The sequence below is a fragment of the Peromyscus maniculatus genome, chromosome 4 (genome assembly GCF_049852395.1).
Source record: "Peromyscus maniculatus bairdii isolate BWxNUB_F1_BW_parent chromosome 4, HU_Pman_BW_mat_3.1, whole genome shotgun sequence".
In the NCBI taxonomy this organism is placed as follows: Eukaryota; Metazoa; Chordata; class Mammalia; order Rodentia; family Cricetidae; genus Peromyscus; species Peromyscus maniculatus.
Window position 1 is genome coordinate 154537769 of NC_134855.1, and position 14941 is coordinate 154552709.

The following is a 14941-nucleotide window of genomic DNA, read 5'->3' on the forward strand; positions in this document are numbered from 1 at the left end:
CAGTGTCCTTCCTCTTCCAGCATGTTCGATGTGGGCGGCCAGCGCGATGAACGCCGCAAGTGGATCCAGTGCTTCAATGATGTGACTGCCATCATCTTCGTGGTGGCCAGCAGCAGCTACAACATGGTCATTCGGGAGGACAACCAGACCAACCGCCTGCAGGAGGCTCTGAACCTCTTCAAGAGCATCTGGAACAACAGGTGTGTGGGGTCTCCCAGCCCGCCCCTCAGGTCTGCTGTGTGCTCTGGCCCCAGCTCTGACCCCAGCTCTCTTTCCACAGATGGCTGCGCACCATCTCTGTGATCCTCTTCCTCAACAAGCAGGACCTGCTTGCTGAGAAAGTCCTCGCTGGGAAATCGAAGATTGAGGACTACTTTCCAGAGTTCGCTCGCTACACCACTCCTGAGGATGGTACGTGCTCTGCACTGATATGGACAGGTGGTTCTTGGGCAAAGGGTGTGGCTAAGAGTCCCTACCCCCTCCATGGTGAGTGGGCGGTAAAGGGACACTTATTTACCTCATTTTCATATGCCGAGATCAAGAGTTTAGGAAATAGGCTACAATCATTCTTAACTAATTAGAATAATTAATAATATTTGTGGCTGTTTTTGCAGCGACTCCCGAGCCCGGAGAGGACCCACGCGTGACCCGGGCCAAGTACTTCATCCGAGATGAGTTTCTGGTAAGTAGGACTTATCTGCAGTCCTTCATTTCTCATGGTTATTCTCCAGTCAGTTCTGGATTTGGAGATTGAACCATCCCAGCATTCCATTTTTTTCTTTACCATCAATGACTGGTCCTCCGTGGGGGGTGAGGGGTTCCTAGAGAGGGTTGCTGACCGAGCCTCTCTTCTGCCCACAGAGAATCAGCACCGCTAGTGGAGATGGGCGCCACTATTGCTACCCTCACTTTACCTGCGCCGTGGACACTGAGAACATCCGCCGTGTCTTCAACGACTGCCGTGACATCATCCAGCGCATGCATCTCCGCCAATACGAGCTGCTCTAAGAAGGGAACACCCAAATTTAATTCAGCCTTAAGCACAATTAATTAAGAGTGAAACAATTGAAAAGCAGTTGATCACCCACCATAGGGCATGATTAACAACGCAACCTTTCCTTTTTTCCCCAGTGATTCTGAAAACCCCTCTTCCCTTCAGCTTGCTTAGATGTTCCAAATTTAGTAAGCTTAAGGCGGCCTACAGAGAAAAAGAAAAAGATATAGGCCACAAAAGTTCCCTCTCACTTTCAGTAAATAAAATAAAAGCAGCAACAAACAGAAATAAAGAAATAAATGAAATACAAAATGAAACATTGTCTTGTGCAGCATTAAAAAATCAATAAAAATAAAATGTGAGCAAAGTATGATGTCACTCTTGACTTGCGCCGATTGGGTCCCAGTGTCCACAGGTGGGATTTGGTCTATGCACCAACTGGGTGGGCCTCTAAGGTGAAGGACGGGTCCCAGGGCTATAAGTCGAGTGACACTTACCACTGTATTTTGAGGGGTGGGGCAGTGGGCCCTAATCTTTGGCACACCAAAGTTTCCACCCTTTATCTTTCCCTCAGGAGGAGATTGCTAGCTACCCTTGCTTCCCCATCTGAGGCTAACAGCCTACTCTTGTGGGAGTCGGGTGAGGTGGGGAGGGATCTACCTGTGGGGGTGGGAGATGGGAGTTATTTGGGAAATGTTTGAAAGCATTCCCAGTTCATTCCACACCAAGATGAATTGGGTGCAGATTAATTACACATGTCTAAATTAAAAATTTAGTTCTTGCCATAAAAGAGGTTGGAGGGGATGGCTATAAGAAAATGAAAAATCACATAAAAATATCCTGGGAGTGGGATTGGGTAAAATAAACAGGATTGACTAATAAGTAAAGAGTTCTGAAGAATCAATAAGCAAAACTATGGGAAAAATACATGAGTATGCAATTGCTAAAGAAGATAAAAATTACAAATACAACATAAGGTGTTATCACTCAATAAAAGAAGATATTATGATTGGGGGTGAGATGGGGGAGACTGGGGGGCCAATATCAAGCCTAATTGGGTTATGACTTGGAACTGAGACCCACTGTACCCCCTTCACCTTTGCCCTTCAGGTTCATTCCCCAAGTTTGTGCTTTCCATATAGGGAAGAGCCCAGTGTTGACCCCAGCATTAACACATCATATCTCTGAAGACCAAATGAGGCATGAGTCAAGTTAATTTTATAACCAAGACCCCCAAATATACTAGCTGTTCTATTATCCAAATTAATTAAGCCAGCCAGATTAAATTTTAGTATGGTTTACCTCAAGAATGATTGCCAAGAAGGGCAACAAAAGCAGCTCTTACCATTTCTATCTCTAGCTCTCCCCAAAGCCAGATCACATTGTCTCGACCTCATAATTAGATTATGCAGATTTAAACCCCAAACTGCCCAAGTGACCCTATAATCCAAGTAAAGATAGAGGTTTGCTATGCAAATGTCCAGGCAAGTCTACAAATTCCCATAATCCCTCAAAACTATCCAATAAATGTATAATCCAAGATGGAGGCTTGCTGTGTGAATAGTCAGAAGACCTCAAGAATTCCTATAATCTTCCAACCCCTCCGAAAGCCAAAATAAACATTCCATCCAAGGGCCTGCTATGCAAATAGTCTGAGCAACCCACAAACTCCCACAATCCCTCCAAACTAGCCAATAAATACACAATCTAAGATGGAGGCTCAATATGCAAATAGCAAGACCTCTTCAAGTTCTCATAATCTTCCAAAGACACAATAAATACAATAAACAGTCCAATGACTTGCTACCCAAATAGTCAAAAAGGCAGACCCACAAATTCCCATAATCCCTCAAATTTTATGTATATATAAACATATAATGGAGGCTTGATGTGCAAATAGCCAGAAGACACACCCACGAATTCCCACAGTTCTTCAAAACTGTCCAATAAATGCACAATCCAAGATGGAGGATTGTTAAGCAATTAGCCAGAAGACAATCCTATAAATCCCATAGTCCTCCACTAACCTCCCCCCAATAAATATACAATAGAAATAAAGATGGGGGTTGCTATGCAAATAGCCAAAAGACAGGCCCATAAATTCCCACCATTCCTCAAAACCACCCAATAAATGCACAATTTAAGATAGAGGCTTAATATGCAGATAGCTAGACACACCCACAAATACCCATAATCCTTCAAAGCTTTCCAATAAACACACAACCCAAAATGGAGGCTTGCTATGCAATTAGCCAGAAGATACTCCCATAAATTTCCATTATCCTCCACTGAGCCCCCCAAATAAACATACAATAGAAATAAAGATGGGGGTTTGCTATGCAAATAGCCAAAGAGAACCCCACAAAAATCCTACAATCTGTCAAAACTACCCAATAAATGTACAATCTAAGATGGAGGTTTAATATGCAAATAGCTAGATGACATACCCACAAATCCCCATAATCTCTCAAAGCTTTCCAATAAATATACCCTCCAAGATGGAGGCTTGGAATGCAAATAGATAGAAGATACACCTATAATTTCCCATAATCCCTACAAACTACCCAATAAATGCATAATCCAAGATAGAGAGTTGCTATGCAAATCTCCAGAAGACATGCCCTCCAAAAATTCCACAGTCCCTTAAAACTGTTCAATAATTGCACAGCTTAAGATGGAGGTTTGATTTGCAGTCAGCTAGACACATCCACAGATTCCTACAATCCCTCAAAATTATCCAGTAAACTCACAGTCTAAGATGGAGGCTGTTATGCAAGCAGCCAGAAGACACCCCCATAAATTCTCAAGATCTTCCATTGACACCTTCCATTATCATAATATTCAATCCAGTGACTTGTTATGCAAATAGCTTGATGATAGGCCTACAAATTCCCACATCTCTCAAAATTATCCAATGAACATATAACCCAAGACAGCTGTTTGATATGCAAATAGCCAAAAGATAGCTTTCTCAAGTTCCCACAATCCCTCAAAACTATCCAATAAATGCAATCTAAGTTGGAGGCTTGGTATGCAAATAGCTAGAAGACACACCCACAAAGTCCCACAATTCCTTAAAACTATCCCATAAACATAACCCTCCAAGGTGGTGGCTTACTATGCAAATAGCCAAATCAGTCTACAAATTTCCATAATCCTACCAAACTAGTCAATGAATATATAATCAAAAATGGATGCTTTCTATACAAATACCCAGAAGACCTCCCAAATCCCATTGACCCAAAGACCTTCCGCAGATCCCTAAATCAACATAATATTCAACCCAATGACTTGCTATGTAGATAGCCAAATATACCCATAAATTCTCATGATCCTCCACTGACATGCCCCATCAATATAATAAATATTCAATCCAATGATTTGCTATGCAAATAGAAGACAAACCCATAAATTCCCACAATCTCTCAAAACTATCCAATAAATATACAATCTAAGATGGAGGCTTATTGTGCAAATAATTGCCAGAGGTACCCCCCAAGTTCCCCTAGTTCTCCAAAGACTCTCAATTAACATAATAAACATTCAATACAAAGGCTTACTATGCAAACAGTCAGAGCAGTCCTCAAATTCCCACAATCCCTCACAGCCCTCAAATTCAGAAACAAAACTCATTTTCTTGTATTCACTTGAAAACACAAGACCACACAGACAACTAAGGTTGAACCCTCAGAGGCTTCCCATAGTCCCCTCCTCCACAGAAATTCTAGAGCCCTCTCTGGATGATACACATAGCTTAGCATGAACCAACTATGCTTCAGAATGAAAATTCACATTCCCAGGCCACGGCTCAGTTATGTTAAATGGTTCCCTAGAGTTCCACCTTGCTGGTCAAAGCTGGCAGAGACATCATGGTATTTTCTAGAAGAAGGTCAGCACAATGATACCAACTGTGTGTCAGCACTGTTCAGTTTGTGATTATTTGGCTATGGTTGTCATTTTATCAGAGAGTAATGGAAGGCTAGAGAGGCCCCAGGGAAGACAGCCTTCTACTGAGGGAGAAAAATCCTGCTACTTGAGCACTGCCCTACACTGCTGTCTTAGAAGATTCAGGAAGACAGGGAAAGGTCTCCTAGTGTTCTGCCACAATGCCAATTGTCAGGAGTCCAGAACATATGACTCCAAGGGGAAATCCTGTAGGGTGCCATGGGATTCCATGATCTGGTGGGAGGGTGGATCCTCTTCCCTTGGAGACTGGCCTTGGAATGCTCCTCCCTCCCTGCAGGCTCTGCACTTTGTCTCAGGGACCCCTCTTCTCACTCAGTGGTGTTCAAGTCTTGTTTACCCCACCTTAGGAGTCCACTTAAGACATTTTAAATTCCATTTCCCCTTTTGCCCTGGAACTATATTTGTTAATTTACATTTTAACAGTCTAATAAAAAATTAATAGTCATTTTCCTAATGTATAATGACTGCATCATACATGCATTTTTGTATATATCATATACTTAGACTTAACTTGGATAGGGTTATTTAAAATTCTAGAATTTTAAGAATTAAAAAAGGGTTTGGGGGTTCATTAAAATGCCTTTTTTTTTCAAGTATTTAGGCTCAATTTTAAACCTTTATTTGACTGTAAAACAACATATTTTCTGAAAGTAACAAATTGTGCCACACTTTATTCAGCTGTCTAGGCCGTGAGTTCCACATGATCTCTCAATGACCTTATGGAGACCAAAATGTAAAAGCAGATGAGAGGCCCCTCACTTCGATGGAGGACCTAGAACCCAGCAAGTTCTCCTGTTCCACTCTGGTTTAAATTTGGTCACAATTATCTGCAAAGAGAGAATGATGCCCACAGAGCTGTTCTAACATCAGGCAGTCGCTTAGGTCATTGGGATGCTTTTGGCCATTTTTCATTCAGCTTATACACAAAGTATAGGATCTGTGCAAGCAAGCCATTTTGCTTTTGTGGGGTTCCTATTCAAGCAGGAATAGGAGAGAGAGAGAGAGAGGCTCTTATTTACCAAATAAATAATCAAAACATTTACAGCTTTAGGCAAAGCCCCTGAGGAGGTAAACGTCAGGGATGATGGACAATGATAAGAAATTGGGAGTCCTCTCCATTCGATGGGAGAGTGGAGGAGGGCCTCTGAGGGAGGTCAATATATAACTATTTATTTTATTGTATGTGTAAGAGTGTTTGAGTGTGTGTGTGTGTGTACTGCACCCTCTAGAACTGGAGTTGCAGATGGTTGCGAACCACCATATGGATGCTGGGAACTGAACCTGGGTCCTCTGCAAGAGCAGCCAATGTCTCAAATTTCTGAGCACCATGCTAACCCATGGGTGAGGTTTTTAAAACCAGGAGTGTGAAGGACAAGGAAGAGCTAGCCACTCCAGCTCTGGTGCTGAGTCATTATTAATATTATTGTTGTTATTAACTATTAATGAACGCGGCTGGTATTCTTCAAGTGCTTTGCCATGGACCAGGTGCTGTCAAGGGTCTTGTAAGGGCATCTCATTTTATCTTTTAGACGCCTGGGAGGATGTTAAGCTGTGACTGATGGCAGGCCCCATCCTATTATACAAACATGAGCTTAAAAGTCAAGAGATAAAGTGTATCAACTGTGAATAATATATATGAACAATGCTTTTTTATTGAGGGCAGTGCCAGAGAGTCACTGCAAGATGTACTGTCCTGGAATCGCTGCCACCCAGGTCCCTGTTTTAGAAAAGACCTTTGTGTCTCCAGATAATTTTCCTCTCTTGAAATGTTCAGATTCTGTTTTCAGGGCTTGGCTATTGGCGGTATTGGTTAGGAATGTGTTCAACTGTGAACAAGAGAACTCTGCCTCAGAGTGTCCCTCTGAGCATGAATTCCAGAGGCAAGTGGCTCCTGGAGTTACTCCAGCAGCCAGCATGAGCAGGGCCAAGGCCGCAGCTGTTTGTCTCTCACAGTGGAGAGCAGAAGGAGCACACAAGCCGGTGAACACTCTTTCTGTCTTTCTTAGCTGCCCTTCCATGTATTCCCTTCCACGTGGAACATGTAGACCGAGATGTCCAGGTGAACTAGCTGGCTGGACACCACAATCACATGTTTGTAATGTCCTGCAGCACGCCCTTGGTGGAAAGCCTAATGCCTGCAGGTGAGAAAGCAAAGCCCACAGCTTCTCAGGCCTCAGGGGCAATTTGCATAATTTAATACAAATAATTTAGAAGCTAAGAAGAAATAATTGTCCAGGGAAAAAAAAGGAATTGACTACCCAATTTGGTCTCCCAAATTGACCTCCACAGAGACTACAATTTAAGCAGACTTAGTTAAGTTACCCAAGTAGAGGAAAAGTCATGATTAGAGCACTCCATGACAGACAGGCTCCTGGTTAGTGCTGGGGTTGGAACACAAAGGAATGTTCTGGGTGTGCATAGCCTCTGTTTATTTCTATAAATCATAGTAGCAAAGATATTCCGCTGAGAAAACTTACTGAGCTGTATGCTTATGTGTATTATATTTCAAAATTGTCTTATTCAAGCAAGATGTGCCTCACCTCAGGAAGCTGAGGCAGGAGGATTGTGAATTCCAAGCCATCCTGGGATATCAGAATGTATAGAGAATTCCAGGTTAGCCTGGCCCATGAGACTGGCCCTGGAGATCTGATAGAGAGAGAGAGAGAGAGAGAGAGAGAGAGAGAGAGAGAGAAAGGAAGGAAGGAAGGAAGGAAGGAAGGAAGAAAGAAAGAAAGAAAGAAAGAAAGAAAGAAAGAAAGAAAGAAAGAAAGAAAGAAAGAAAGAAAGAAAGAAAGAAAATAAAAGGAAGAAAAGTTTTTTAAAAAGGCACCAGGCCCATATGGTTTTACAGGAGAATTGTACTAAGCCTTGAAAGATCATATAATCCCAATGCTATTTAAATTATACCAGAATCTGGTAAAAGAAAACTTCAAGTTTAGTTTTATATAGTAAATATAACTTGTCTCTGAAGCACAGTGTCCCCTAAATAAAATTACAGATTAATCTCATTTATGAATATCAATGTAAATATCTAAAAACAAAATCAAGCAGAATCCAAAATGGTATTAAAAAATAAAACACATTGCATCCAAGTGTTATAGGAATTCAAGTTTGACCTGATATTAATAAATGCAGTAATATTTGCCAAATTTTAATGCTAATTTATATTTTATAAATCCAATAAAAATTAATATTTCCCTAAATATAATAATTATCATATATAGCACATGTAATATCACTAGATATAATATACATATACAATATATAACATAAGAATATGAAATATCCTAAAGTCAACATATTAGTTAATGAAGAACCTCCAAAGGTATTTCCACTAGTGTCAAGAACAGGGAACAAGGAAGTTGTGCCTTGCACAAATACTATTAATATTATTGTAGTGAGCAAATGATTTATGTTGGACAGATAAAACAAAGCAAGGAGAGGCTTGAGAACCCAGAAGAAAGAATTCAGACTATCTTTTCTTCTTCAGATTATTTAATTAAATCATAACTTCCCTCTCCCAAATATTCCATAGAAAATAACTATTAAGCTGAGAGGGTTAGGGCCGGGGAGACTGCTCATCAGTTAAGACCACCTGTTGCTTTTGAAGAGGACCCGAGTTCAGTTTCTTCCAACACACACATTAAGTGGGTCACCACTGCCATTAACCCCAGCCCCAAGAGATCCAACGCCCTCTTCTGGACTCCTCAGGCACAGCACTCCCCCACACCTCTCTCTGTCTCTCTCTGTCTCTCTCTCTCTGTCTCTCTCTCTCTCTCTCTCTCTCACACACACACACACAATTAAAAATTAATAAAAGGGCTGGAAAGATGACTGCGCTAAGAGCACTCACTGCCCTTGCAGAGGACCTGAGTCCAGTTCCTAATACCCACATCCTGTGGCTTACAACCTCCTTTAACTCCAGAGGATCTGATGGTCTTTGGCCAAACCCCAGGAGCACCTGCATGTATGTGGTGCCCATAAACTTACACACACACACACACACACACACACACACACACACACACACACACACGTGAGGGGGGTAGTGTTGTGGAATGAGCTGAGCCCCCTGGGAAACAGAAGGGCTGCCCATCAGTTTTTCTTGAAACTGATGGTAACTCACTCACATGGCTCTAGCCGTTGGGTCTAGAAACCCTCCAATCTGTTCTGCTTACAGAGTTCCTCAGACAACCCCCAAGCTTCTTCACAGTCAAGTTCAAGTCTGAAAACAACTGTGGCAGCCCCCAGAAGTAAGGACCGCTGAGCCAGGCGGAAGGTACCGCTCCTCCTTCTCCAAGAGGAGAGAAGGGGAAGACAGCCCAAGACATCACAATCCTCTTCCCCGGGCAGCAGGCCTCATGGGAAATGGAAAGCTGCTGATGTAGGTTTCAGGGGTGAAGTTGGTGGTGGAGTAGTAGTCAGGGTGTGGACCTCCCACACTGTGAAGGATCAGAACACGCTAATGTTTTCTCTTCTCTCTGCTCCTCCGTGCTTGCTTGGTTTACAAATCACTAGCAAACAGGATCCTTGCAAATTGTAGCGACTGGGCGTGGGATGAGGTGGCATTCTGAAGCCATTCTTCAGAATGATCTCATGTATCCGTGCTTAGAAAACATTGAAATGTCCTCGAGAGTCACACTGCAGCTGGGGACGTAGCCAGTGGTCAGGGTGAAGCTGGGATTCCATGCCTAATACTGTGCAAACTGGATGTGGTAGTTGGCTCCTGGAATCCCAAGACTCAAGAGGCAAGGGTGAGAGGACCAAGCCTCTGCTAAGTAGTAAGTCTGAGTCCATCCGAGGCTACATGAAAACCTGTTGGGAAAACAAGCCAACAACCAACAGCAAAAACAACAACAACAAAAAAAACAAATCCCAAATTGAAGTCAAAATAAACTCTTTCTTCTACCTAAAAGTAAACATGCAGAAAACCCCCACCCCACACTGGTAAGCCTGGAACCCTTCAACATCTCTTTCTTGCTTTTGTCTTTTTCTTCCCAATAATCAAGCACCCTTTGGTGGCAGGATCCAGGACATTTTTTTTTTTTTTTTTTTTGGATGGTTTATTTTCCCCCAGTTCTGGAGATCCATCTCAAGGCCTCGCATATGCTAAGCGAGTGCTCTGCCACCTTGTGCTTCCTCACGCTTCATTTTATACTATTTTTATTTGGAAACAAGATGTTTCTAAGTTGCTTAGCTGGCCTTGAACTCATTTGTAGCACGAATCTTAAAAGGTCTTATTAATAAAAATAAACCTGGAGCCAGGTACTGGAGTCAACGCTGGAAGATCAGAGAAGCAGAACAAGCCACAGCCACCTCGCCACGCCAGTTCCTCAGCTGATCCTGTTTCCTCAGACTGGAAGCCTCTGTGTCCTCATCTCCAAATGGATCCCAGCTGAACTGCTACTCACAAGCCTAAAGGCTTAACCAGCTCTAGTTCCTGGTTTTCATGCCGTATATACCTTTCTGCTTCCTGCCATCACTTCCTGGGATTAAAGGCATGAGTCACCATGCCTGGCTGTTTCCATTGTGGCTTTGAACTCACAGAGCTTTGGATGGATCTCTGCCTCCCAAGTGATAGGATTAAAGGTGTGTGTGCCACCATTTTCTGGCCTCTATGTCTATCTAGTGGCTGTTCTGTTCTCTGACCCCAGATAAGTTTATTAGATGCACAATATATTAGGGACACAATATATCACCACACTCATTCTATAGCCTAAACTGATTTTGATCAATTTCAAAGTGCCACATGAAAGGGGAGCCCTTCCTGGAGCTTTAGAGACTCAGCTCATTGAAATGGCCTGGGTTCCCAAAGCCTGAAGGGCACTCCATAGAGCAGGGTTTGGCTAATTTTATCCTAATGTCCCATCCTCACACCCCCAATTCCAAAATGAAAATGATTTTTATCAATAATACAGCAGTGGACTGGCCACTAGCACACCAATAATAAAGCCAGAAATTCAGGAAGTAGAGGCTCCCACAGGCAAATGGTAAATGCTGAGGGCCCGAGCTGGCTGTCAGTGTGTGCTGCTGCAAGAGCAGACTGGAGCGTCTTTGTCATCTCTAAGAGAATAGTCAGGATGGCTCTGTCTCTAAGGATGAGAAGCAAACACAGAGATGATAAAAATCCCCCCAAGGAGGTCGTCCCTTCATCAGTTACTGTGAATCTAAAAACCAGCGGGCAATACAGGTTAAATTCAAAGGGACAGGACAGGACAGCAAAGCCTTCATCCATAAAAGTGTATCTTATTGAAGAACCCATTGAGAAATTACCCCATATAGGAGTCTGTAATTGCTTCCAGCCACGACCATAAACATTGCCATTATCCTCCTATAGAGGGTCAAATATTCTTATATTGGTAGTCATCCATTGCTGTAAGGCTTGTGTTTTTAGTAAATAGGTATGGCAGAAGAGACGCTGTCTGAGAGGTCCTGGGGTGTGCCTGGGACGTCATTTAAATCACAGCAGAAACAGTTTGCGCAAAGATGGTCTACACGAGAGTGTTCAGATTTAATAGTCTCATGTCTCTGTGTGTGGGCAGAAAGGCTTCATCCTGACCCTGTGCACCTCACTTTATGGAGGAACACACGCAACACTGAGGACCTGGTCTTGACCCCTGCAGACAGGGTCACGGCAGACTCAAAGGGAGAGTATTGAACCTGCCACCATGGCTGTCCATGTTCACAGGTCAATAGAGAGGACTTATTTGGCAGCTTGGTCAGATCTTGGATCAAAGACTGTGGAGAGAGCTCAGTGAATAACACACTTGGGGTGTGAGGACAGGGGTTTGGATCCCTCAAGCCCACATCATGCTGAGTGTGGTGACACACATCTATGTTTGCAGTGTGCCTCGGGCGAGATAGGAGGTGGAGACAGGAGAGTCCTTGGAAGTTCATGGGCCAGGTGGCCTGGGTACACAGTGGTAAAAACAGTGGTTAAAAAAAAAAAAAAAAAAAAAAAAAAACGTGGAAGAAGCCTGGCACCCAAGGTTGTCATGTGACCCTCACATGCTTGATGTGGTATGTATGCATCTGCACCACACACACACACACACACACACACACACTGATGCACACGAGAAGTAGTAGAATGCTGAGGGAGTGTTTAGGTCCTATGCACTAATTGCTTTTCCTGGTGGTGGGAACATTACTCTGACAAAAGTAACTTACCGGGAAGAGTTTAATTTTAGCTCAAGACTACAGTCCATCATGGCGGGGAGAGCATGGCTGCAGGAGCGTGAGGCAACTGACCCACGCAGCCAGTCAAGCAGAGGGAGGTAAGGCTGATGTTCATTCTGCTCTCTTCTCTTCCTGCAGCCCAAGGCCTGGGCTCGGGATGCCCTTACCCTACTTTAGAGCAGGCCTTCTCACCCCGATTAACCTAATCAAGATCATCTCTACATTCACACCCAGGGGCTAGCCAAGAGTCCCTCAGAGGTGTGCCTGCAGGCTTGTCTCCTTGGTGACTCTGGATCCTGTGTACTTGATATCAATATTAACCATCAGTCTCTGCAAATATCTGGGCCTTTTCCGGCCCAAGGGCCCTTTACTACCTCACCCCTCAAGTCTCTCTGCCACAAGAAGCAGGCCATGAGTCTTCTGAGGGCCGAGGCAAAAAGGAGGGAGGGCTAGGGAGAGAGTAGCAATCCGGTGCCACATTACAGTTGACAGCAAGAAGGATGGTGTAACAATAATGATTCACGAAAGGATCTTGGATATTTTCATCAGGGAGGCATGATCAACGTCTGAGGACAAAGATGCACAGCCGGATTTAAATACTGAGGGAAGGAAGCTGAGTTTGGAAACATCACCCACACCAAAAATGTGCATTATTTTTATGTTTCGTTATAATTAATTGGAATTATATTAATTAGAAGTAAAGATGATATAATAAAAGAAATACCAAGCTGTCAGTTAGATGATGACTACATCAGTGGCTCTGGGGACAGGTGGAGTGGGGGAGGCTGAGGGAACAGAGGGACCCCTGTGAAGCTGAGAAAGATTCCACGATGGTGCAGTGTGGTGGTGGGCGGGCTCGCTTGCTCAGGAGGTGAGGGTGCTCGCTTCCAAGTCTGCTAACGGGGCTCAGTCCCCAGAGCCCAGGCAGCACAACGGAGAAGAACAGACTTCTTCAAGTTGTCCTCTGACCTTTACACACAGCCCGTGGCCCCTCCTCCACAAACAAACACAGAGTAGGTAAAGATATAACTTCAGTTTAAAAGGAAAGAAAGAAGGGAAAACAGAAGCAGAGGCAGTGAGATCCTGAAGAGGACTGAAGAGCTGATTTCAGATCTGTTGGGATGTAAGAAAAGATGAGGATTGACTGATGTGGGGTGGTTTGGATGTTGGCTCATTGGGTTGGCTTCTTGTGACACACTAAACTATGTGTGGCCTATGACATTCTTTGTCTAGTGTGTCCCAGACGCCAAAATGTTTGACCTGGGGCAATGGGACAGATGTTCACGCCTGTTCACAGAGGGAGTCACAGCCAGCCCAGCCGGCCTGCTCCAGGGTGTCAAGGACCCAGGATGCCTTGCATTTTTTAATATGTAGGGTGTTGCCTTTATCTTCATGGTCAATGTAGCTTAAAATTTTGCTGTTTTGTTTTTGGTGCTTTTCATTAGTTGTCTTTTTTAAAATTTATTTATTTTCATTTTATGTGCACTGGTGTTTTGCCTGTATGTATGTCTGTGTGAAGGTGTCAGATCTTGGAGTTACAGACAGTTGTTGAGCTGCCATGTGGGTGTTGGGAATTGAACCCCAGTCCTCTGGAAGACTCTCATGGAGCCCAGGTCTTGACTCACTATGTAGCCAAGGACAACCTTGAACCTCCGACCCTTGTCTCCATTTCCCCAATGCTGGAACTATGGGTGTGTTCTACCACCCCTTCCTGAGTTTTCGATTGATAACATTTTGAAGCTCCTCTTTCATTTCCTTCTTCCCTGATGTTTTCTTCTTTCTGCTCATTCTAGGTTTCCTGCATTCTCCCACATTCCTTCCAGGTGCTGTGGTGGATTCGTGCGTCCCAGGCCTTTCTCCTTTGCTGTCAGAGCCATTACCCCTGCAAACTCTGTGAGCACACAGTGGCTACACCTGTGCATCCAGCGCCCTGTGCTCCCACTTCTATCAGTCTCCAGATAATTGGTCATTATTTTTTGTCTATCGATTGTCCAGGAATATGCTGTCTGCGTCCCACACTTGTGAACTTTCTCCAATGCCGTCTGTATTGATTTCTGCTTTCATATCATTATAGCTGGAAGACATTTTTGATATGGTTCCCAATCTTCCTAAACTTCAGATTGTTTTTGTGGTCTAATGTGATCTATCTGGAGACAGTTCTGGGTGTGCTTGAGCAGGCTACCTGCAGCTGCTGTGGGGGCCCTTCTGTGCATGTCTGGAAGGTTACACTCTTTCAACATTAGTGCAAAGTGAGCTTGCAATGGATCAAGACTGATATTTGTGCTATGCTAAATGAGTTAGAACTAACAATGGTAATAATGAAGTGTGCTGTCAGCCAAATTCAGAAGGACTTTCATCATATAATTATAGAAAATGTTCAAATATCTGAAAGTGTGAAAATATTCATTAATAACATGTTGGTTAAACAGAGTATGATAATTCTTAATATAACAAAATACCACGCAGCCAGTGGCCTCTGTGCTGGGACAAAGGCATGTCTAAACGGAAATGGTGGGGTTCTGGCACCATCTTCTCTGGCATGAGGTGGGAGTTGCCGAGGGAGGGTGGCCGGAGCAAGGGAAACTGGCTTCATCGGTAGAAGCTTGAGGACCTTGGTTGCCAGTTCCAGGCATGCGTACAATGAGTTTCTGGATCCCTGGTTACATGTGACTATATGACTAATGAACTTTGAATAAGTTCCTGAAATTTCAAGTGAATCAACTCTGCACAGATTTCAGTGTTTCTGCCCCTTTCCCACCCTCACACTTCTTTGCGTGGTGGGCCTGGGAGGTGATTAGGTCA

The 14941-nt window shown here is 43.6% G+C and overlaps 1 protein-coding gene across 5 annotated transcripts in view; it reads left to right on the plus strand.

Annotated features, from left to right (window-relative positions):
• The window catches only part of LOC102922446 (guanine nucleotide-binding protein G(s) subunit alpha), a 62701-nt gene extending 61340 nt beyond the window's left edge, over positions 1-1361 (plus strand). For all 5 annotated transcript variants that reach the window (XM_042276915.2, XM_076571306.1, XM_015994969.3 and 2 more), the window contains 4 exons: positions 21-200; positions 281-411; positions 615-682; positions 862-1361. In XM_042276915.2, coding sequence (XP_042132849.2) covers positions 21-200; positions 281-411; positions 615-682; positions 862-1008 — 526 coding nt within the window. In that variant the 3' untranslated portion in view covers positions 1009-1361. The remainder of the gene's footprint in view (positions 1-20; positions 201-280; positions 412-614; positions 683-861) is intronic.
• Positions 1362-14941: the final 13580 nt, after the last annotated feature.